The sequence below is a fragment of the Mercenaria mercenaria genome, chromosome 2 (assembly GCF_021730395.1).
Source record: "Mercenaria mercenaria strain notata chromosome 2, MADL_Memer_1, whole genome shotgun sequence".
In the NCBI taxonomy this organism is placed as follows: domain Eukaryota; kingdom Metazoa; phylum Mollusca; class Bivalvia; order Venerida; family Veneridae; genus Mercenaria; species Mercenaria mercenaria.
Window position 1 is genome coordinate 10,171,678 of NC_069362.1, and position 26,640 is coordinate 10,198,317.

A 26,640-nucleotide genomic window follows, 5' to 3' on the forward strand; every position below is an offset into this window, starting at 1 on the left:
ACAAAAACAAAGGTTGTTATTACTTTTATTTATAAAATGGCTTTAGTGTTTCTCAGATTTGTCCAAATATCAGTCCTTGCTAAGAGGGCGATATTTTGCCAGGATCTAAGCTGACCAGATTATGCTATATAATCAGTTTTCATGGAATCTTTCCCGCCTACAAATGTATACATGTGCAGCTACTCCATGGAACAAAGGCGGAGAATATAATAGGGAAAACGCGCTGGCCCTTACGGAATATCGTAATATGATGATAGAGACATTAATATAAAATCTACTATTTATCAATAGACCACAGAAAACCATAACTTTAGTTTGATTCAATCAAACATGAGCGTCAAATATTTTCTATGGAACACTAGAAATCTATCGACCAATGCTGGCTCGAGTTGACAGGGGGAGCCGATTCTGGTCTATATCATTTCCGCAGCCTTAACGTAATAAAACGTATTAGCGTCTGATGGCCCTTTCACGCTTCCGTAGAATCAACATTATTTTGAAAATATTTCTGAAATGTATAGGTCTGCAGCTCTCAAATACGGTTATATCTTACATCCGAGGCATATACTGACACTCTCAGACAACATCAAAAACGACCTTTTGAGCGATTTGATGAAGTTCCAAAATTATCAATGTACCCTTGGTCCGTTAGGGACCCCTCGGTGGGATTTGTGTTTATCCCGAGCTCAAATATCTTTTCGTAGATGAAGAGCTGATATGCCATAGGCCTACTAAAGCCCAGGTAATTTAAATTCGTTAGAAAGTGATGAAAATTGACTCCCCAATAGAAAAAAAGTCCACGCGCATACATTTAGACAGGGTGACCCCCCCTGCGCGTGACCCCTGACTATCTACGAATCAAAATACGGCTTTCGTTTTCTACTTTTATTTTCTTTACTTCCGGAAATAGCTGAAGGTCGAGTGACGTCATTTTCTGTGTTGTCAAAACATATATATGCCTGGCGAGATTGTATGTGCTGACCGTCCTAAGGATATCGATCCGAAAGTTTGTGGGTTATGCTTAATAATTCCGCCCTTGCAAATATTTTAGCGGACAATATCGGTTAACCGATATCTGTTTATAATATCGGTCCGACATTCAGCCGATGCCAGACATCAGAATCTGTTTGAAACATTATCGGACACATTAATCAAAACCATACTGGTCCGGTATCGATGAGTGTCACAAATTGACATACGGGCCTTATTTTATCTGTAGTGTAAATGCAGGTATTGCATCATCTTTTTGTAAATTTTTGAGTTATTGAGGTAAATGTCAGATTTCACGCATAAAATACCTCTCATATTTTTCTGTATTTCATAACTTAAATTTCCATGTAAATTTCATTGAATTCTGTTCAGTAATAAGAAAGTTGATATTTTATAAACTTCAGTAATTTATGTTTTTATCCCCAAAACCACTATAATGGGCCTCAAATTGTCAATTTAAATTCGCGCCAAAGTAGTTAGATTCCCCGGCTATATCGTGAATCCCGTGAAAATGACAATAGTCGGAGTCCACGGCTTAGCCGTGAATCCCATGAAATTTAGTATTTGGCGGGACATTATCCTTTAAATAGACTGGACTAGATATGCCTTGCGCACACCACCTTACGACTTTATAGACGAATCTATGTCTGAATTATTTTCTTGCTAGAAATTTATGCTCGATCGAGGTAAGAAATTTATTTGTTAGATTTTTGTATGATTTTTGCATTACGATTTTTTTTGGGTAAATTTTTGGTCATTCTACAGAATTCTGTAACATTTACTTTTCGGCATATGATTTTAGCTAGTTTCGGTATGTCAGGATAATTTATTAAATTTTTCAGACTTTTGTAAATTATTTAGAAAGAGGAATCTAAAATGTTTCATTTATATAAGATGTAAAATTTGTACTGAAATTTGTAACATGATATTTATAAAGTACTTCAAAAACTTATGTCAAACATTTTTGTTATGGAACGCCATTACTGCATTGTATTGTTATGTATAAATCTATATGGCAAGTCTAATACCATGTATGTATATATTATTGTAATTTGTAATTGTGTGCCAGTCTATAGCACATCTAATTAATGTCCGTTGTAGTGTATGGCATGAGATATTATATGGATGCCAACTCTCATATAACGTTTGATTTACATTGAATTTTGTTAATTTGTAGTTGTAAATAATGGCTGCAGTTTATCATATCCGTATCTATAATGTTTCATCATATACTTTTCATATCATTTCATACTTTAACTTTAGTCTTTTAAGTAAGTAATCTTTGTAATATGGAAGTAATAAGTGACGTATTTTAATCATGTGACGTTTGAACTCAGTAGCACATATATTTTGTATAAGTAGCACGTATTATTTATGGGAGCCTACGGAGGTATGGTGTACCCAAAGGAGCAGTTTTATGCCCTGACTTTTTGTTTTGCTATGGTGCTTACCATATGTTATATATTTTAGCTTCTTCCGCCAGACGATTTTACCTGGTGATGTCATAACCCGGAAGTACAATGCCCGAGGTTCACTTGTCTTCACTCGCCTGGATGTGATATTCCCAGCGCAGAGCTTTCGTCCCATGGTTGTGCCGTAAACCGCAAAGACGATGATTTTGTTATCCTCTGAAGTCAGCTCAGGGATGCAATCACCTACCACCATAGGGAGCCAATACGGAATCAACGTATTCACGGTTTAAAGGGACTGGATTTTGAGATATGTTTTGTTTGTGCTACTTAAAGTTCACAATTACATTAAAGACCTGTGTCACGTCAGATTAGAATGGACTATAAGAACTTTTGTATCTAGAGATACTGAACTTTCTTTTTTTTTCTTTCTTATAATCATTTTTTTTTCTTTTCATATCTATTCATTGTTAATAATCATCTTATGTAAATAAATTTGTAAATATTGTAAAGGGTGTTGATTTGTTTTGATGGTTACTGTCGCCGGTACGGCCTTTCCTGTCACAATGAGATAGAAATGCTTACTGGGGCGGATTCTTCCTTCGTTGAACTGTCGAATCTGTTTATTGAAAGCATGCGTTCCTCTGACTAAACTAACTGGGTTGACATATAAAACTATGTAAAAACTTCGTAAGCGGAGATTAAAATGGAATAATAACAAAGAGGTCAATGGTCATGTTACGAGTATTCTCCTCTTTTAGTATCTGCATTTTGCTCAAAGTTTACAGGCGCAAAACATGAATAAGTCTACTATTACAACATTAACGGCTGCCTTTTGGCACATTGCAAACTTCAGCAGGTAAAAGACAAATTGCGTTCAATCGCACACCTTTCTTCATTTAGTAGCAGATGAAAGTAAATATTTGCCTTATATATCTAAACTTACATTTTTTCAAGGATAAAGTTTGCTGTGTATGTATCTGTTCAAGGTTTATCTTCACGACAATATACTCAAAAACGGAGGGCAGTTAACTGAACCAGTATTAATGGATTCTGTAGCAGTACTGACCTTTTCTCCGCAAGTAACTACCAACTACCCCACATGAATTATAGATGGAGGACAAATGAATTCAGACACAATATCTTTTATCAAATCGTAACGAAGAAAATACGCTTCACCCAGAAATCGAACTCACGACCCAGCGTCCGTTGACCTGCGCTATCCCTAATGATCTTATGTAGCGGGAGGGCTTATAACAGTTTTATATAAGCTATAGAAGTCGTATTCCCATTTCTTTTCAATTTTAATCGAGATTTAAAAACGTTTAGAACGTTCTAATTTAAATCAGGAACAACAGCTAACTCGAAGTCAAGTTCGATAATAATAAATAAAAAGCAAAAATACAAAACATCAGATCAACATACATTTCCGACCGCTACCAGTCTATTAAACGCACGTGCTACATCAAGTACCTCGTGTTGTATCTTAAAACGAAAATCTATCGCAGGAAGAGTGGAGGTCCGATAGGGGAAATCATCTTGTCCAGGAAATAGTACAAATCTGATATGTACAGGTAATAAGGATATGTGGTCTGTCTAAATATTTTCGTCAAACCATGCAGTATCACGGATAAAGGCATTTTATGGTGGCATATTTCTGCATACGATAATCATAAAGTTTTCATGAAAAGTTTATGAACTTTCGTGAAAGTAGGAGAAAGTTTTCGTGACACTCAAGACGTCCTGGAATCATCAACATTTCCAGTGCATCTTCGTTGAAAATGTTTCTGCTACTAATTTTAATTTTACTAATCATAATTTTCTCCTACTTTCACAAAAGTTTGTTCGATTTTTCGCGAATGTTCATAAATTTTTCATGAAAACTTTATGATTATCGTATGCAGAAATATGCCACCATACTTATTCAATAGTGTTCAGTAAATACAACACCTAAGACGAGTTATGTAGAAATATTCGGATGAATATATGTAACTTGTACATTGTATACAATTTTGAATTTATGATAGTAGAGAGAAATGATTCATTTTTAATATCGTGTCAGCTAAATAGTCCATCTTTTTCTGCTTATTTGTATTTAGTTCGTTTTCTGAACTACTTCAGAGTAAATCTTTATTAAATATCCAGGTGAGGCAAAAAATTGCAATAATCCACAGTAAATTTTGGTTAATCGTGGTTCTTTACGATTATACGTTAAACGTTTTTTAAAGGCCGGAAAATTTGCCAACTTTACCTCAAAACCATGACAGAATCTTTGCAACCGACTTTTCGTGATAATCAATGTAAATAAATACAAACGAACGCTTTTTTTATAAAACTATTATTCTTATGGGTAAGTAAACAAAGGAAACCCATACCCGTCTATTAAACAGGTAAGAAGTAACTCATGCGTTTAATACAATAACAATTTTACAGTTCCGGTCTTTGTAACAAGTGGCAGCATAATCGTTAAAAGAATCCTATGGATATGAAAATACACGTGATTTTTGTGCGAGTACAATAACTAGCGGCCAGTGAGGAACATTTCAACGAGTTCATTGATTTTGTGATTCCGACTTTTTTTGTCAAATAAAAAAGTAAATTACTATAGAAATCCGTCTATCAATACATGTTAGTTCGTAGTCTAGGCACGTCATTTATCAGCACGAGAGTCCTTAATTCCACACCGGGTGGTAGATGGATTTTTTCCACACTGTAAAAATACCGAAATCCCCGTCTGGTATGCAAGAAATTCTCATCTAAATATACCAGGAGGGAGGCAAAAAGATTTGCAATAAATACATGTAAATATTTTGTTTTATTATTGTGGTTCTTCTAAGTTCATATCGTTTAACGGGCTATTTTAAGGCACGGAAATTGCCAACTTTCTCCAATCAATTACCAGACGATTTGCAACACGTTTTTCGTGATAACTCATGTTGCCGTTTATATAAGATACAATCAGACAGCTTTATTTTTGATAAAACTTCATATTAATTATTAAACTATTGGGTAAAGTAGAACAAATGTACTAGTACCTTTCTTATTCATAAAGGTCTATAGAAGTTAACTTTAGCATGGTGTTTTATCATCATTATGTGACCAATTTTACAGGGCTTGCAGCTGGATCACATTCTGGTAAGACAAGTGGAGCCTCAAATCATCTATGTCTACCAAAAGATCCCTAGTGGGCACATAATGAAGATGAAGTTACATCGGGTGGAAATGTTTATTGTGCGGAGTATCAATCCGAACAGCGGCTCGGAGTGTTTGGTGGTACAAACATTTTCAACGAAGATTCACTGGAAATGTTGATGATTCCAGGACATCTTGAGTGTCATCAAGGCTGGACAAAGAAAGTACAGTGGGTATTTAGTGTCTGATATAGAAAGGCATCCGTCTGCATCAGAGTATATATGTCTAGATTCCAGACCTGACGTTCTCATGGGCGGACGGTCGTCTGCTTTATTTCATAGATGGCGTGTATGGCTCCTTGAAATGTCCACTTTACGTGGAGGGACGTGGGCTTACATGTGTTGTTTGTACAAAATAGATTTTAAACAAAACATTATGTTCGAGTCCTTCCTTGGGCAAGTCAATTTAACATTTTATAAGTATCAAGCACATTAGTCTGGGTTTCATCAAATTCCAAATAATAATCCATTTAATCTGACTTTAAAATACAAGCATTTTGATTGCAGTGCCTTTTGAAAACTTTTGTTACAAGCAGAAGTCATTTTGTGGCAAAAGTAGTTCTGAACAAACAGACTGCTCTGCTCTGTGCCATTTGAAATCAAGCAAATAAAGTCTCGGCAGCAGTTACTGTTGTACTGCCCTTTAATTATGTCTATAATATTTTATTATGTACAGTGTTATTCGAAAACTTTTAAACACTAACATGAAAAGTTTAACTGGTAACTGTTATTTCAGTTGGTAGACTGAGTAGTCAAATACTTATATCAGTTGCCCTACAGTCATATCAAACACTGCCTTTTCATATTTTGCACTATTAAGTCAATGGAGTGATAAAAATGTTTTATAGACATTTGGCTAAATGTTATTAGCATGCAACATGGTCAAGTCAACTGATATGAGAAACTGAACCCCTAAAACGAATAAGATGGCGTCCCCTGAGAACTGCCTTAAAAGCTTCTCTAAAACTTCTGTTCGCTAGTCCATAAATTATCCAGTTTGTTGCGGAATTAATTATTCCTAGACAAATACACCACTGTCTACTACATCTTATAGAAGGTTTGTTTTCGAAAGCTAGAATTAGGGAAACTATCAAATATGGTGTCCAGCTTAATGCAAACACACCAAAAATAATCAGCGTCATTTTGGTCCGCCGGAAATTTCCGAGCATATTTCGACCTTTGACAGAATCCGACGGATTATATCGAACTAAATTGCCTCTTTTAACAATTATTTTCATCATGTATCCACAGAGTATTCCATTCACAATAACAATAACTAAAAGCCCGCCAAAAAGTAAAATGTCGTATTCTCTTGTCCAAACTAAATCGGTGTCACATACTAATACGTCGTCGTGAAAATTATTCCATCCAGTCAGTGGTAACACGGCAAAAAGGGAATGGTAACTCCAACAAATAACTATCAAAATATAACTTGTCCGTCTCGTAAACATAACTCTATGCTTTAAAGGAAATTTAACAGCCAGAAACCTTTCTATAGATATCGTGAGCATATTATACGACGATGTTCCTAAAGAAATGACGAATACTGCATTTTGTCCCAGACAAAAATATTTGTTTGTGACTAAATCATCCTGAAAATTGGCAACTACCTGAAGAATAATAGACACCGCAATAATCAGGTCAGAGACTGCCAAATTTCCTATTAGTATGTGCATATTAGAACGTAGATGACGAAATTTCACAATACTGGCAATTATTAGTACATTTCCAAAAACTGTTGGAAAGAAAATCACTGAAAACAGAACATAGGAGAAAATGATAAACGCCTCTTCTTCTGCACAATTCTCCCATTTGAATTCTGTTCCGTTGTCGATATTCATTTCCTGCAATGTAGTTGATTATCCTTTCATTACACGAGCGTATGTTTTTCACTCAGTAGTTACAAGCATTTCAATATCATTTACGTCCTTTTATGTTATGTATTGATTCTGGCAGTTCGGTACTTTTTATTGCAAATGAAGTATGAACAACTGTATTTTGCTAATTTCAGCAGTTTTATGCATCACTTTCTTGACAAAACCTCATTTCATTATAAACGTGTCGTTCGTTTAATAAAACTTGCCATTGGCATCAATCACAACTATAATACACCTGTAAGAATGTAAATCCACGAAAGAATGTTCACTTCAATTTTGACGTCTCAATTTTTAAGACACGAAAAGAAGTTTTAAAGCTTTTTTATCGAGAACTGACAATCCACGTTGTTTACAAATAGCAAATGTGGAAATGAAATTTGCCCCAGTATGCATTCAATAAGTTCCTGGTGCATCCAAAACGGTTTTTACGTTTCTCATAAAACATTACATACATATTGTTCACTTGAGGTATAAAACAGATCTATCGATACTATTAAAAATCTATACATCTTGCTGGAGATAATATTCTAAGCCTTGACTAAACCTCATTTACTAAAGCTATCGCTCTCAATTAAGAACGATTGACCAGTAATGACATATCACACAATAAAAGCTGATATTATAGCGTTGTAAATGAATAGTCACTTTATTCTGTATATCATGGTATGCGCCCAGTCGTAAATATTTGCATTACCAAATTACCAGATGCAGTCCAGAGCCTTTGCTGAATAGATTTGGTTAGCACAACTCTTACTAATAATTCTGGTAAATGTACGAGTGTGAGCGGCATGTATATAAATAAAACCAGATATTGACTCTGAACAAAAGCGGTGTGTATGGTTAAAATACAGTAAAAAATGGGTTTACATAAAGATCATAATTACACTGTATATTTTGTTAATTCTGAAGAATTTGGCACCTTCACACAGTTGCAAAGTATACCATTTTATCCATTTGAAACGTTTTGAAGTTTGGAAAACCTTATTGCATCGTATATATTTACAAATATTTACATAATATATAGACAGGCTGAGCAATAATGCGCAGCACCACCTTGTAAATTATACGAAGCAGTACGTTTATCTAGTGTGAGGGCTTTTCTTGTACAAAGCAACATGACTGGACAATGTCATCTACGGTTAAAACTGTATTCAAAGACCATTGTAAGGAAAATTATTTATGGCGTGCGCCTTGTGGTAAATAGTTGCATAACCAGAGAAAAATAGGATACCTTTTACCTTCAGCTATATTGTATTATCTATATATACATACAAACAATGAACTTATACAATTACAAATAAACAGAGGGAAAAGTTCTAACATAGTATATAGGTATACCCAGCAAATACTTCAGTCAGAAATGAAACTAGTACACACACTTTCCAGCATTGATTGAAAACAGCTTCTTTGCACAAACCTATATATGCATGTATTTAATTAGAAGTGCTATAATTAAAGACAATAGAAATCTTTAGAACACAAATGTAGCTCAGAAACTCTTATAATAATATAAGTAAGATCTCAAGGGCTTAACTCTGTCGCTAAATATGCAAAACACATGCATCAGATCGGTTTATATCTTTTAGAGTCTTGACAGCAAAACTGCGAAGGTTTTCACATATCCTTCATATCCCAATCTGGATCTACTTTACTCGTTTGTTATATATTCTCAGTATTTCTGGACAATATCTATCTATGACTGATTGTTTTATTCATACAGCTTCGATTATAGAATATGATATGTCCAATGGCCTTGGACATGGAATGGCCTTGGACATTGGGTTTTGAACAGTGCAAATGAAATAATGAGAATACTTTTTATATTAGATTTATGTGATTATAGAAAAATGTGATCATAGGCTCTCGTACTTCTTTAAAAGAATGGTCATATAACATTGTGTATATAGTATGTGACATGTGTTTAATCTGTATGCATATGGCCGAGACTTTGATAAAATATTAAATCTATTCATTTAACTAACGTCTTTTAATAACACATAAACGTTTAGAAAGTAAAAACAAATGTTTGTACTTTACTTAAAACTGATTTTATTTGAAGTTATTTATACCTGCCTTTTAGACACTAAAACCCTAAAGATTGTAACATGTCTTTATATACAGTTTTAAGTGGTTACAAAGAACCCTATAATCGCCTGCAAACTATTACTGCCCATAATAATTGTCTGAAAATGAAAAATAAAAACTTTCAGTCATTAAAAAAGTGTAGTCTTTCTATCATACGTTGGATAATCGCGACATAGATAACGAGTAACGAAAATAAACGTACATGTTGATGGTACAGGTTTGATTTTTGATTGCCTGTTAGCATGTGAAGGAGGTCATTTCAAGTTTATTAAATAAGTCTAATAATACAACTCTAACTCAAAGCGTTCCATCGATATTACTGTCTGATATACCTTAAAATGAATCGGCTCTTATCATCTTCGTCAATAGTATAATTGGTATATTCGCGTCTTTGAAGAGGGTCATTTAACGGCAAGTGGGTGATATAATACTAAAAGTGACAAAGTTATTATACACCAATAAAAGATGATGACAACAAAATTGACTGTGACCGCAGCTCTTCATATAGGGTCATCTGATATTGCTCCATTTGAAAAAGAAAACGCAATTTACCTCTCAAAATACTATGACTGTTATACATAAATAAGCATAGAAATTTCGTTTATGCTGTAAGAGTTTAAAACATTAATAAGGAGATTGCTGGCACCTGGGAGGGGTCAGTTTAACTTTCTGCCATAATCCAGACATAATACTAAATGTTTGAAACTATATTTCAAAACACGTTGTGTGACTTTTTATTTCTAATATTTAATTGTTCTTCTAACAGGCAATACAATGATGTATACTATAATATACGAATAATGCCACAAGGCATAACCATGAACATTACGATACCCCAAAAAGGCTGTCTATCTTTGAAAGACCTGTATTTTAATTTAGGCACATGTTTAAAATGACAAAAAATCGAGTGGCTATGAATCAACGGTTTCATTCCATAGTTTAAAGGCCTAGATTTTGGCAGTTGGCCAAGGGATTTTTGTCTTCACCAACACAGTTGGGGGCTAATGACCATCACAGTATGACTCCAATAAACAAGGGTCATTGTTTATTGGAGAGTCAGTCTACCTTACAAGTGTATCTATTAGTGAGAAGGGGAAAAGATGTAATTTATTTTAAATTAATGAATAATTGATAACTTTTAAAGTTATACTAGTTTTTTTTTGGCATTTCTATGTAAAGAAAAATATTTGTTGATCAAACACAATAATAAAATAATCAGAAACTTATTTTCACAATAATGAAATAATTAGGAACTTACTTAAAGAAATATGCAAGTTTTATTTTTTCAAATTCTGTCTGGAGAATTGTGATATTTCTGAAAAATGTGACTTTCACTCATCTAAAGCTTGCAGAATACTATATATAACATTTGTATAAATTGAAAAAACAGAATGTGAATTTCAAAGTTACAAAGCAAAGCATGATAAAAGTCCCTTTAGGCATCATACTGAAAATGAAAATCGAGTATAGACGGAACACATTTGTCAGCACAAAGAACTCAGGAAGTTTTCACTGTACTTGTGTTTTATTATCATTATTATTTTCAATATTATTACTGTATCTATCATCCTATATGTAATATAATAATAATAATAATAATAATGATAATAATATACTAATGATAATATAATAATAATAATAATTATTATTATGATTATGATTATTTCTATTATTATTATTTTCATTATTATAACATTAAAGTGATAGTTATTATCATCTACAAAATATCAAAATAATAATTATTATGAAGAAAAATTAACCTCTTTCAACTCCACTGCACACATCTTCATGGTCTAGTTAGTGTCCCTGCTGTGCTAATTGCCCTCTAATCAGTTGCTATTACATAATCGCTGATAAGCAGCAGATAAGATGGGAGTTGTATATTGGATTTGGGGAGGGGGGGGGGGACACTTATATAGTAGTGAATCTAGGCCTTTAAGAGCCTCAATGAATACTGAAGTTCTGAAATTAATATATGGATTGTACGAAGGGAGGTAAAATACTGTACTTAATATTGTTTTTGTGTCTACCTTTATTTCATAAGTTACACGACGATTCTGATGTGCCCATACACCCCATCCCAGCCATACGCACAACAAAATAAATAAATAAATAACGACATTTGTTTCGATTGATCTTGCACTGGTAAGTTATAATACATAATGCTGTTTTATAAATTTAATATAGATCTATATACTTTGCAGTTAGTATGATTTAATTGTATATCATTACTACTTTCTTTGTAAATATGTATGAACAGATTGCATTTGTGATTGCCAACAGAGCAGCTCATACTCTTTATTGACACTTCGTGTGGATGATTGTGTTTAAACGTCTATAACAGAATCAAGACTTAAACTCACTGTATTAATTCAATATAACGGATACAGATCATATAAGCGGAACCAAAGGCGTGTCGTTTATAAATGAGCCGTGCCATGAGAAAATCAACATAGTGGGTTTGCGACCAGCATGGATCCAGACCAGCCTGCGCATCCGCGCAGTCTATTCAGGCTCCATGCTGTTCGCTTTTAAAGCCTATTGGAATTGGAGAAACTGTTAGCGAACAGCATGGATCCTGACCAGGTCTGGATCCATGCTGGTCGCAAACCCACTATGTTGATTTTCTCATGGCACGGCTCAAATATTCATAGTAAAAGCAAACCGCTCGATTCGCAAATGTAAGTGTTTTTGAAAACTTCTGCATTGCTTTTGAAATTCAACTTAACCCGGAATGCTCAAGATTTCACCACAATAACGAACACAGCAGACTGGGAGGGTAGACTTACTGACATCCACTGTTGTGTTCTGTACTTCTGTATCTGAGCTTCCACTTGGAGCAAAACCATAGTAAATATATATTTGTTCAGGAACAGATTTTGAAGACAATCAGGTTTCAGTTGTTTAAATTACTGACGGTTTCATACTTGTGGTAATATACGTCGATTTTTACTTAAAATGATCTTGCCATGGCAAAATTTCTGCACATCCTTATTAAGGGGGAAATTTTGCCGTGGAAAAGTTTGACTTACCGATAAAAAATGATAAACTGGTACCTCTGATGACATATTTCATTATCAATTATTACGTTGGGTTCTACCTTTAAGAAATGACTTAATCCACAAAAGGGTGGCAGTATCCACTCTATGAGCCTGCGATTTGAGAAGTAATTTTAAAGGGCTAACTTTATCAAAAGCACTAGCTGTACTAAAATCAAGCAATTTTAAATCAGTCTGTTGGCTCTGAGTCATATTTCGTGCCAGATCGTTGATGTGGTTGCGTCTCATAGGAACGGCGTTCTTAGAAACCATGTTGTAAATTATGAATAATTACAAAAAGATCAGGATACAATTAAATTAAAATTTTATCATTTCTAAAATGGACAATATCAATACCCTTTCAAAATCCTTTAGAAGCTAATCCAGATATTTTAAAACTTTAAAATTTCCCCACATACTGTATATATTTGTGGACTATAAAATGAATTGCCTTATATTGGAAGAGAAATCCAGGAACAACTTTTTTTATCAGAAACAGCCTTGTTACGGAGAAGGTGGATCAAACAGTATAAGTATGTGACGTGTTAGGAAATAGGATTTAGTTCATTCAGGCCTTCGGCGTCCAAAAGTGAGATAGTGGTTTATTACCCGTTTGACATATAGCACGAAATTCAATTCGCATGGTGAACTGTTTATTTCGAAAATTGGTCTTAAATTAAACATTTTAAGAAGATGGCAACAGGAAACGATATTGTTGATGTTAGGAAAGCGTTATTTACATCCCCAGGTGTTAATGTAAACGAGACAACAGGTATTGGTACTTTTTTTGTATGTATGTACCTTATCACCTGAAATAGTGTTCGGATAAAGGAAAATTTCGGACAAATCAAAAGCTAAAAGTTTTAGACACTTTTTAACAGAAGTGTTTTCACATGGAAATCCTCAAACTGACTGAATATAAAGAATTAAAATTAGTGATAAACATGCTTTTCTTCAGTATCTTAAATTGGACTTGGATTGTCCTCATTGATATGTTATAGGAGCGGAAAAATGTGCAGCCCGATACAGGACTCGAACCTGCGACCTTCTGCTTGCAAGTCAGATGCTCTACCAACTGAGCTAATCGGACAATCGATATCATAGACAAATTATATACATTATATACACACTGCTACATTCCTCCCTCCTTTGTTCAAAGACAAACTCAGATTCTTTTGACTAACCCAGCCATTGCTTCACCCTAGCTCTAGGATTCCAAGGCTAGCCACCACACTCACGGCACCAATGTTATAGGAGCGGAAAAATGTGCAGCCCGATACAGGACTCGAACCTGCGACCTTCTGCTTGCAAGTCAGATGCTCTACCAACTGAGCTAATCGGACAATCGATATCATAGACAAATTATATACATTATATACACACTGCTACAGATAGTTGAGTGACTTGGTTTTAGTTTTCTTTTGTAAAAAGGAAGTGTCTAGCCGTCTATATTCCCTATATGGGCTATATTCCCAATACCAAAAAGTATTCTGAAAGAAATTTCATCAAAATTGCACAAACAATGACCAAATTATGGACAGTTTTGTAATGGCAGTATGTTGTTGTACAATGTGAAACAAGTGTATGAGAAAGTACTTAAACACATCCTTACTATATCCTATGGGACTAAATATTTCCCATTTTGGAACATTTACGTGTCAAATTTCCAATATTCACTAAATTAGGCTATGTTCCCAAAACAGAAAGAAAAACCCTGCCTAACCTGCATTCTAGGGAGGGTCTTTTCACCCCAAAAGTTTGAAGACACCCCAAAACACCCAAAGACACCCCAGGACACCCCAAGACACCTAAAAAAATAATTATGCTATTGTTTAGTATCAAAATATCAAAATAATAACATATTTCAGAGTAAATGGTGATAATTTTCATTTATTTTTAATCGTAGAAACAGAAACTGAAGGACATAATAATTCAAGGGGAACAGTCCAAAACTCTTAAATGTAATAAAACTAGGCATTATTACATTCCAATCCAGTTATTTCCCTTCTGTTCAGAAGTAACTCTGTTTGTAAAATATGTTAGTAAATTTGAGCAAAAAAAAATGTTTTTAACTTTAAGAACGGAATTACCATATCCAAGGGAAACAACTCAATATGTAATTTACATAGTATTTATGTTGGCTTTACCTCCCTTTAACATTGATAAGTTTGTTTCAGCTGATGTTCTTAGATGCTTTTCCTTGAACAAACCTATTCTAAAGGTTTCTTTAAGTGTATTAACATGTCTTTTATATATATATTTAATAAATGATACAAATAAAGTAATATTCTAGGTGTCTTGGAGTGTTTTGGGGTGTCTTTGGGTGTCTTGGGGTGAAAAGACCTTCCGTGCATTCTAGACACTTCCATTTAAAAAATGGCGATAAACAGACATTGCTGTTAAAATTTCATATTGAGTTTGTCTCCAACCACAGAGTCAGTAAGTGCTATTTATAAAATATATTTACGAAAAAAGATGTAATAATGGCAACTTTAGGACATCTTACTAAAGTTTTTCCATAGCAATGAACCATATGCACTGGTAATATAGTACATAATAGTAGATCCATGTATATTGATTAACGGATAGATTCTGTGTACAGAATCTCTCTGTAATAGGCTGTCAAACATACCCTCCTTAATGCTTAGCATTACTTACAAAATGTAGGCATTATTTTCTGTATCACTGGAAAAAACATAATACATATGTATGCTGTTATTTACACAGGTTATAGCAGTTCTCTAATAGATTGTTGTATGATTTAATTCATTCTCATCCATCAGATGTCCGTCAAATCCGAGACGAACCTCTGATTATTTCTGTCGTTTATTGTGAGCATGCCACTCGTAATACTACCGAGAGAAGTTTCAGCCAATCATGTTCGTCACTATTGGCACGCAGAATTGAAATTTCAAACAATATGTAAGCCAGGTAGTTGCTAACGATGGATAAAGGCGATATTCCATGATTCGATAATAAAGATTTATTTCTGTATTATGTTAAGAAATTACCTGAAGAATAATGATATGCCTCGTAAGTCGGCATCGATATGAAAGGACGCGGTCACGCTTTTCACGGACGTTTTGATTGGTTCGCTACATTTGTCGCGAACGACGCTGATGGCTGAACGTTTTACCTGTAATGTAACCAAACCACAAATATCGCGAAATGTGCCAGAGGTTCATCCGGGAACCACGGTAGACCTCTGGTATGCGAGAATGGATTTAATTAAACTGCCTAATTGTATAACTGCCATTTTTTTCAGTGTACACCTGAAAGAGTTTTTCTTAGTAAACATTACTCAGTGTGCACTGGATAAATCATTGAAATATCATGATTGTAACCCAAATAATTGACCAATCTTAGATAATCTTGTCATTTTAGTATGCAATTATTATTCAGGTACTATAGGATTAACTGTTGTTTGTTCATTCATATGTAACTTCTATGCATAAAATAACTACTTTCTCATTCTGGGTTCAAACCTACAAAATCAATGTTTTAAAGCAACAGTGATAAACTATAATACATAAACAATATCAATCACTGGAGACATAGACAGATACAAAATACTGTAGAATTTAAATGCTGTGTTTCTTATGGTGCTGTTGGATCATTTCAAGTATTTCATACAAATCAATCCCTAGTTTGTCATGTTTGTAGATTTGATTCATTACAAATGATAAATATAATAAAGTCATGTGTTGCTGCAATGAAATAAACAGCTAAAATGATTAAATGAAAAACAAACAAATAGTGTATGTGATTATACCATGCAATGACTCACAAAAAGTAATGCTAATGCAACCTATGTATTAATTTAATGCATTATTTTGACAAAAACGAGTAATGCTAATGCTAATTAATGCCAATTTTTTCTTAGTAATGCTAATTTAATGCATTACCTTTGCAAGTAATTATTAACAAGCCAGTGACACTTTTTACATAAAATTTCAGGTTAAAGTTTTGATGCACGTTCACTCTTTATCTGTTATTAATAACCAGTTGGATTTGATTCAGACTTCAAATAGCTGTAGCACATCAATGCCCACATCATATGACACAAAGGCCATAACTCTGGCAGCAATATTTCATGAATTATGCCCTCTTTTTAGCTCATGGTGAGCTTTTGTGACAGGTCAATGTCTGTCGTCCGTCATGCGATGTCAGTCGTCCGTCGTGTGTCTGTCAACATTTTCTAAAAAAATCTTCTTCTTGAAAACCACTTGGCAGAATTACACCAAACTTCACAGGAATAATCCTTAGGTGGTCCCCTTTCAAAATTGTTCAAAGAATTTCATTCCATGCAGAACTCTGGCAACCGAAAGGAAAAACTTTAAAAATCTTTTTATCCAAAACTGCATGGCATAGAGCCTTGATATTTGGCATGTGACATCATCTAATGGTCCTCTATAAAGATTGTTCAAATTGTGCCCCTGGGATAAAAAGAGGCCCCACCCTGGGGGTGCCAAGTTTTACATAGATTTAAACAGGAAAACGTTTTAAAAATCTTCTTGTCTGAAAGTACAAGACCTAGGCCTTTGATATTTTGTATGTAGCATTGCCTTGTGGTCCTCTATGAAGATTGTTCAAATTGTGCCCCTGGGATGAAAAGAGGCCCCGCCCCGGGGGTCCCAAGTTTTACCTAGACTTATATAGGATAAAACTTAAAAAATCTTCTTGTCTGAAACTGAAAGGCCTAGGCTTTTGATATTTGGTATGTAGCATTGCCTAGTAGACCTCTAACAGAATTGTTCACATTATGGCCTCAGGGTAAAAAGAGGCCCCACCCTGGGGGTCACTTGTTATATGAGTTATATAGGAAAAAATACTTAAAAAATTCTCAGATCATATTTCCTAGACTGTTTAATTATATTTACCTGATGTACCCAAGTGATTACAGGTCACCTTACTGTGACCTTGACCTTCTGACCTACTTTCTTGTTTTTTTAAGATACAGCCTTGAAATTTGGATAACATACAGTTTTGCATACCAATCTTAAATTAAAAACTGACTTTCAGTGACCATGAATTTGACCTACTGACCTACTTTCTAATATTTTAGCATCAGTTTGCCATTTGAAACATGTGGCTCATATTTCTCAGGTGAGCGATTCAGGGTCATCGTGACCCTCTTGTTACTTAAAATTTCAGGTTACTGTTTGTACACTTTCACTTTATCATTCTGTGTTATTACTTAATGAATTTGATTCAAACTTAAAATAGTTCTTCCAAATTGTCGTCCTCATATGACACAAGGTCAATAATTCTGGCACAAATATTTAGTGACTTATGTCCCCTTTTTTACTTAGAATTTCAGTTTAAGTTTGGTGCTTTTTCACTATATCTCTGTTGTTACTAAATGGATTGTATTAAAACTTAAAATGGTGGTTCCACATGGTCACCAACATCATATGACAAAATGTTCATGATGCTGGTATCAAAATGCTATGAGTTATGCCCGCTTTTTACTAGAATTAAGGTTCAAGTTGTGATGCACTTCTGTTCTATCTGACTTACTTTCAAACTTCAAATAGTTGCTCCACTTTATTAGCCACATGATATGTCACAATGTCGTGCATTACTCATATGATAAATTTGAGGGTGGAAACTGAACAAAATTTGAGACAAAAGTAGATGTTATGCATTTATTTTAAATCATATGCTATCGGTATTAACTGCCAGATTGCACCCCTTTTCATTGTTTTTGTATTATTGACTCTAGCCACACCCTTTTGGAGGAGCTTAGTTTATGATCTGATATTTCATAGTTGACATCCCTCTGACGGAACTACCACAGTCAAAAGTTATCAAGCTGTCCCGAAATGTCAATCAAGCTGTCCCGAAATGCTATACTATTTGGATATTCATTCATGCTCTAAATGCAAGTAGTGGCAGACTTCTTGATGTGGGCAGAATATGTTGGGGAGAATTTATCAATTTACTGATAGCACTTGTTTATGTCTTGTCTGTAAATTTTTTTATGCATTTGATGGATATTTAAATAAGTTTGCACAATTATGAGCAAGTGTTAAGCACTAGACCATACCCACTAGCTTAATGTTTGATGTCACAAACTTAAAGTCAAAGATTTAATATAATTTTTCTTGTCCTGTCTATAGCTGAGGATATTTAAATAATCTCGCTCAGTCATTCACCACAATCACATTAAAAGTCGCAGAATTCTAGCTTTAACTTAAAGGTCAAGGTCACACTTTGAGATTCATGTCAGATCTATGATTTTTATTTGCATGCGAAGATGAAACTTCAAATAACTTTGTTCAAACCCTAAAAAGACAATGTATTGCATGTAAGACTTAGAACCCTAGCTTAAAGGTCAATATTACATATAGATATCAAAGATTTATAGTCATTTTTCTTGTATTGTTGGTTATTTTTGTATTATATGGATGGATGTTCAAATGACTTTGTACAAACAGTAATCCAAACAAGACACTGTGTCATATGCAAGATTTAAATATCTAGCACTAAATTCAGGTATTTTAAGTGATTTTCTTGTCCTGTTTCAAACTTCTTTACACAAGAATATGTGTCAGTTAACTTTGTACAAACATTCAATATAACAAGGTGACATAACTGGCTCAAATATCAAGGTCACATTTTGGATTCATATTGTCAAAGTGCCATTATTCACAAAACACACACTTTTGTGTCTAAGAACAATATCAAAGAGCACAGGCATATTTTAAAGAACAACTAAAACAAAAAAATGCTAATCAGGCAAAATGAGCATCTGCTTTGGGTAGATTCAGTGCCCCAGTATAGGCAGTCCCTAGATGTTTGGTTAGTTATTTGATTACTGGGCATTTTGCTGCTGCCTTTTATGTAAGATTCAGGCATGTAAAAAAACTGTCAATTAAATTTTATAAATTTCAGATATGAATGCAAGTACGCTGAACAATCGTCTGCAGATTGAACATGAAACTGATGATCAATATAAAAAATCTCAAAAAGGTAAAGTTATTATTTTCTTATACATGTATGACAAGTCTGTATCTGGTGAAAGTGTGTAGGAATTATTAACTTCATCCTTGTAGACTAAGGGTTAATATCTGTTGACCAGTTGTTACCAATATTGGCGCATTTGGTTCATTAGATATGAGGGTATGTTATAATTTTCTCAAAAAGCAACCTCACTAAAACTAAAAGGCAGTAGTTTTATAGTTTTATAATAATGACTATCTCACAGGAGTTCAGAATATATGCTGGTGTGAGATATTTTCTAGTAAGTTTGAAACCTGGCTTGTAGAGAATAGAATTTCTTTGTGAGGAAGACATCCAACTAGTTTATTAAAGGCCAGTGGTTCTGCTCAAGTGCCTGCCTGTGAAATACATATGGGGGTCTTCCCCCATCAGAAAAAGCTGGAAAATCGCCATATGATCAATAATTTTGTTGATGTGATGGTAAATCCAACAGAATTGTACTTGTCGTGTATGTCAGTCAAATAGAAGATATTACAGATTTATATTCAGCCTCAAAATTTTAACTTTTTTATATGGGTTTAGGAAAAGAATCCTTAACAAATAATTGGACATTTATTTCCTTATTTCAGATGCTCATGAAAAAAGGATGAAAAAATTCAGGAAGATGGCAAAGCAGTTGGAGGAAGATGACTGGCTATATCCACCAATTGAAAAACTGATTGGTTTAAAATGAACTTATTGCAACAAGTATCTATACAACACTAACTTAAGGGATCAATATGCATTAAGTGTTTACACAGCAGAAAGCTAGCTGTGCATAAGTTATGAACAGACAACTGATGGTTATATGGCAGTTGTGGAGCCACCGTTGAGAGTAGTTTATCTGGAAAAGAATCAGTACATTTGAAACCTATTTTGAGTCTTATTTTCTGCAGTGGTGTGATACAATATGATATATGTGATACTATATAACAATATGGATATGTTCTTGAATCTTCGTATCAACATTCCCATAAATAAAAGGACATATTTTAAGTGAAAAATGCAAACTTTAGTGAAAACACCAAGAAAAAGAAAGATTGTTTTGGGAAAATTGATTATTTTGTTTGGCAGATTTCTGACTGAAACTGTACTTTTTCCTTACCAACTCTGGGTTGTTGACATCAATACATACTTTTTATCATTTGAACATAGAATTATATGTGTGAAGATTTGTGTGAGTTGGCTGCTAAATCTTACACTTATTCCTTTTTACAGCTTATTACACTTTTTATGTTGATACTGTTAAATACTACTGTTTATAGCCTGTTGTAAAAGTGTGTAAGAGCTTTATTTATTGTAGTCTTGCTGTAAATATTACACTGTGGTCATTATGGTCATTTAGGTAAAAGATGAAATCTAGTCAAGAAAAACTTAGAAATTCAGCATTAATTTCTTAGTTTACTTTTACATGTAGTGATTGAAATACAAGTCTTATTATACATAAATTCATTGATAGACATGCACTTAAAGCTGCTTGCAATCTTTTCAACATCATATGTGGGACCTAGTAAATTGAAAAAAAAGCTCAGAGTGACTGTATTATTTGTGCAAGTATTGTACACTGGCTTCTATGCGTATTCATCAAATATTATCAGACCTCATGTTTATGTTTTATGTTAGTCACCTTTTTTTAAACTATCAATATTCTTGAATTGCACATTGGTTCACTATAATACTGTCGAGTACTTTCCACTATTTTGATATTATTCCCTTACTTGAAGCATCGGATATTATAGTCACTTCGTAAATATCAAAGCATTCCTAAAACTTGCAAGATTTCACCTCATAGGGCACCCTGTTCACAATGTGCACTCCCTTTTTTGTAGTGAGTGAGCTTTTTAACCTTTGTCTGTGGTAGGTCACAATTTCTTGTGACAAATAGAGACAAAATCAATTATCAACTGCACCAACGTTTTGGCATAATATCTCGTTCCATAGAATATCTGGCAGTTTCCCATCATGAGTTCCAATTAGGGCCCTTTAAGGGCCAAATTTGCCTATTTTTGGCTTGTGAGCACGATAGGGACCTCATTTTGCAATTAACTTCATTTAAACTTGCACATAACTTGTATTGGCATAATATCTTGGTTTCTTTCCAAAACTGGCCAGATCCCATCCTAGGTTTCAGAGTTATGGCCCCTTAAAGGGCCAAAATTTGCTATTTTTGGATTGTGAACACGATAGAGACCACATTTTGCAATCAACTTTAATCAAACTTGCACACAACTTGTACTTGCATAATATCTCGATTCCTTTCGAATACTGTCCAGATCCGATTATGGGTTCCAGAGTTATGGCCCCCTAAAGGGTAAAAATTTGCTATTTTGGCATTTGCAGCAATTTAGAGACTTCATTTATTTTTTGATTTGATACAAACTTGCAAAATATCTTCAACAACAATAAATCCTGAATTCAATGACGAATCTATCAGATCCAATCATAGGTTCCGGAGTTACGGCCCCTGATTGACCCCTGAAAGAGCCAAAATATGTTAATTTTTACCTTGTGAACATGAAAGCAGTGACATTTTATATTTGATTTTAACCACTTTTACACACAACTTAAGTCACGATAGGAAAAGCTTGTTAACACTCTTGAGGCCACATTTATGACCCTATCTTCATAAAACTGTTTATCTTGATGATTCCTAGGCCAAGTTCGAAACTGGGTCATTTGGAGTAAAAAACTAGGTCGCCTGCTAAAATCAAAGGAAAAGCTTGTTAACACTCGAACGACCATAGTTATGACCCAGTTTTCATAAAACTTGGTAAGAATGTTTATCTTGATGATTCCTATACAAAGTTCGAAACTGGGTCATGTGGGGGTCAAAAACTAGGTCACCACTCAAATCAAAGGAAAAGGTTGTTAACACTGTAGAGGTAATATTTATGAACCTATCTTCATGAAACTTGGTCAGAAGGTTTATTTTAATGAGTCCTAGGCCAAGTATAACAGATGAGCTATGTAGGGTCGTCATGACCCTCTTGTTTCAAATGGGGTTGCTTGGTCCAATTTAGGGGTTGCTAAAGCTGAAAATAAAAAAAATAACTTTAAATGATTTCTCATGAACTGTTTGATGGATCATTTCATTCTACAGAATACAGTCAAACCTGTGTTAAAGACTACCTCTGAACAGAGACCACCTGGCTCTTAAGACCACATGTTTTGTTTCCCATTTTAACATTTACTGTGTAATTTAACCTGTGAATAAAGACCACCTCCCAATAAAGACAACATTTTGTCTCTCCCAAGGGTGGTCTTTTCTAGACAGGTTTGACTGTAGTATGAAAACACGATGTTTCCCATGAATAACGTAGGTTTAGGTTAAATCTCTATATTTTAATGAGAGAAATCAACATCTCACTTTTTAGATAACTTCAGCCAAGGGTTCAGGGTGAACAATTAGAATTGATGGATGGTCCATTGTTCTCACATCAGCAACTTCTTAACATTTCTCCGTTTAAAATGATATCGAACGAGGCTTACAGCATTTTGGCACTGTCCTTCCTCAAATATTTTCAAATGGGTCCGCTTGACTGAATTAAGGGGCCACCGGAGCTAAATATAAAAAAAAAACTTTCAGAAATGTCTTATAAACCGCTTGATGGAGCTTCCCTCAACCATGGAGCTATAAGACAATAAAACAATCCCCTGCCTCAACTCATTTAGACGGTAGCTTCCACGACTGGACTGTTCTCAAGTTTGTTTAAATAGTTACGCTTGGCATCACATATAGGGATCGCTAAAACTAAAATGCATAAATGCCCGTGAACTGTTTATGCTTGACAGCACATAATTTTATAGGGGTCACTAGAACTAATTTCTCATGAACCGCTTATGCTTGACAGCACATACAGGGGTCACTAGAACTAAAAATAGAAAGCAAGCTTTTGAATAACTTATCATGAACTGCTTAATGGACCTCCGCTAAATGTGTTTTATAAACCTACACGTGATGAACACTTCTCCTTGACCTACATATAACTTGGCCAAATTCTCTTCGCCAATTTTGAAACTTGGTTGTCTGGAAAGGGAAGTGTTTAAGGTCTCTCACTTCGAATTACATGCCTCTCATCGATGTTGGTTCGAGCCATACCCGGGGCGTTGAATACTTTGTGAGAAAGCCATCCAGCTGGCTTACGGATGGTCGGCGATTCTATATACCCAGGTACCCGCCCGTGATGAAATAATGCACGGAGGGGCACCCGAGGTCTTCCTCCACCAACAAAGCTGGAAAGTCACCATATGACCTATATGTGTGTCGGTGGTACGTTAAACTCAACAAAATAAGATAAATAAATGGTTGTTCGGAGTAAAACTGGGTGACTGGATCCAATCATAGGACAGGTTATTCGAAGCTACCAGGGTCGTGAGTTCGCGCACCCGCTCTTCCGACTAAAAGTTCTAACATTGGGATAAGAGTCCCGTGTATGTGTGCTTTACACCAACCGCGGAAGCTTCTGAAATTGAAACGTTTTCTGCATCTAACACTATCCACCCGCTAAAAACACTTAAGAACTTCTTAAGGAGTCGGTCGAATGGGTTAACGCTGGCGACCATAAATAAGCTTTCAGACAAACAAACATCACCCATGACATCGTGGTCACGTAGGCGCACTAGATCCGGCTTTGAAACTAATGCGCATATATAGAAAAGTGGGCGTAATTGATAAGAGCAGATCTGTTGATAAGACTACAAAAGACATGGAATTTTGTTATGGAATTTTCTTGTTTATGATAATTGCTGTTAGCTTTGGTTTACTTCGTGCCGACGAAAACAAACGTGTACTTCTACATTCCGATGAATATCTTAACCAAGCTTATCAGACACTTGCCTTAGAGGTAAGATACTCGGAATGGTTTTAGTTACAATTGGTTGACCACTAGTAACCAAACGGCTGTGGCCGCAGACTTTGAACCACGTCACCATAAGCACTGTTATACCCAACCTTGCCAGGACCGATTTCTTCCCGGCGAGAAAGCCATCCCGCATGCTTAAATAACGCCTTATCCAGGTTCCCGCGTGTGCCTTAATGCCAAGGAGGGAAGTGGCCATATGACCGACTTTAGACGCAACAAAACGAACTACTATCGTCGTATTTTTGTATCTAAGTTGTATATGATTTAAATATCGAGCAATCATTATGCACGTGGGATAAATGTAGTATTCATTGTAATGGAAGAGAATATGATTTTTTTTTATTAAAACGTTCTGCAGCAAGTCTTAAAACTCAGATAGGTAACAATTGTGTATATATCGCAAGTCTTTGAATTATATGAAGAAACACTATCAATTCACAAGCGCATTAACTTTTTCTCTTAGGTCCAAACCATGAAATCAACAATGTCGTCTTTGACCTCGACAGTTTCTACGCTGACATCTGCGGTTGCTGTTTTACAGGCTTCATCAGGTAAACCATGTCACAATGAATCATTTAATTCTGATAACGTAAAATTGCTGTTTTGTGGGGGTGGGGGGGGGGGGGGGGGATGGGTATGCGAACTTTTAAATTTAAGAATAAATTATTTGGAATCTATATTATAAATCATCGTTTGGATTCTCGTTTGGATCTAAGTTCGTGGATTCATGGAACCACGAAAGTCATGAAAATCAGAACCTTGCGAATCCATTTTTTTCCCCAAAGTTTTCATACTGAATTTTCTAGTTTTGTGGCGTTCTTAGAGCTCTGCGCAGCTCTGTATGAAACGTTATTTTTGTATAATTTTTGTATAATTTTTTGTACAATTTTTGTTTATAAAATCTATTAATGATTTCTGATGAATAATGTTGCCTAGGTGAAAACACACTGTAAAAGATGATTAAATGTAACTACATTTAACAGGCAACAACGGAGGCAGTGTTTATGTTAGATGGGGAAGAAATTCATGTCCAGTGAATGGGTCAAGTCTTGTTTATGCTGGTATAAACTTTTTATTTTTGACTCAATTTACCAAAATATTGCTTGCGCATTATCAAGGCAATGACTTTGAACCGCAGAATGAAATACGGTAGGCCTACAAGAATTTGAAGAACTCATACAGGCCCTTCCCGTTATATTTCATAAGATGATTTATTAGGCATTAGAGATATTAAAATATGTCCAGTTGCTCACTTCAAGTAAATCTATGTTCTAATCGCAACCTCTCTATATAATTGTCGTTAACAACTGCACACATAATTTATTAAAAACCGGAAACACTTTAAAGACACTGTATATTCCCCATGCAGTTTAACCGCTTTTTTTTCATATCATGTACACTTACATGGTACATGTACTTTCTTAAGACACATACTCCTCTGATAAATATGTCTAACAAACATTAAAATACAGGTAGCGCGATAGCCCAGATCTTTTTATTTTCTAAATCAGGACTCGCTGGAGGCTCATTTTACTCGACCCCCGGAGGAGGTTCAAATTATATATGCCTGCCAACTGACCCGCAGTGGGCACATTACAGTGACTCGGTTTCAAGCAGCGGAAAAGTGTTCGGTGCCGAGTATCAGTTTGACGGTGCATTCTTTGGTGGTAGAACACTCTACCAAGAAGACGTCCCATGTTCCGTTTGTCAGTCAACAAGAACCCGGATGTTGATGATACCAGGCCGCTTGGAATGTTATCCCGGTTGGACAAAAGAGTACAACGGCTATCTCGTCAGCGAACGGGAAGGCGATGCATCTTCCTCCGAGTATGTTTGTCTGGATAGTAAGCCCGAAATTGTAATTGGAGGGCATAGAAACGAAAACGGTCGTCTGTTCTATCTTGTAGAAGGCTCGTGTGGTTCCCTCAAATGTGCGCCTTACGTGAATGGTCGTGAACGTACATGTGTTGTTCGTACAATGTAAAATGAAGTTAAAAATATATAAGGATTGTTTCGTAGAATCATTTTTGTTTATATTATACGAACTTAAGATATTACATTATACGAGAAACATCGAAATTAGAATTGAAAATCTTGAAACCCTCCACTATTTGGGTTTGGTTTAAATCACAGTTCATTTACAACATGTACATATATTAAAAATGCATACAGGACTGAATAGGAAGCTATAAGCTTATCTGAAA

At 34.9% G+C, this 26,640-nt stretch overlaps 2 protein-coding genes across 2 annotated transcripts; both read left to right on the forward strand.

Moving 5' to 3' along the window:
- Positions 1-13,201: 13,201 nt before the first annotated feature.
- LOC123563151 (anaphase-promoting complex subunit 16-like) lies at positions 13,202-20,748 on the forward strand. Its single transcript, XM_045355774.2, has 3 exons — positions 13,202-13,362; positions 19,488-19,565; positions 20,165-20,748. The coding sequence occupies exons 1-3, from the start codon at positions 13,284-13,286 to the stop codon at positions 20,266-20,268; spliced, it is 261 nt and encodes an 86-aa protein (XP_045211709.1). The 5' UTR covers positions 13,202-13,283; the 3' UTR covers positions 20,269-20,748.
- Positions 20,749-24,281: 3,533 nt separating this feature from the next.
- On the forward strand, positions 24,282-26,429 carry LOC128550443 (short-chain collagen C4-like). Its single transcript, XM_053529511.1, has 4 exons — positions 24,282-24,418; positions 24,900-24,987; positions 25,420-25,497; positions 25,948-26,429. The coding sequence occupies exons 1-4, from the start codon at positions 24,311-24,313 to the stop codon at positions 26,418-26,420; spliced, it is 747 nt and encodes a 248-aa protein (XP_053385486.1). The 5' UTR covers positions 24,282-24,310; the 3' UTR covers positions 26,421-26,429.
- Positions 26,430-26,640: the final 211 nt, after the last annotated feature.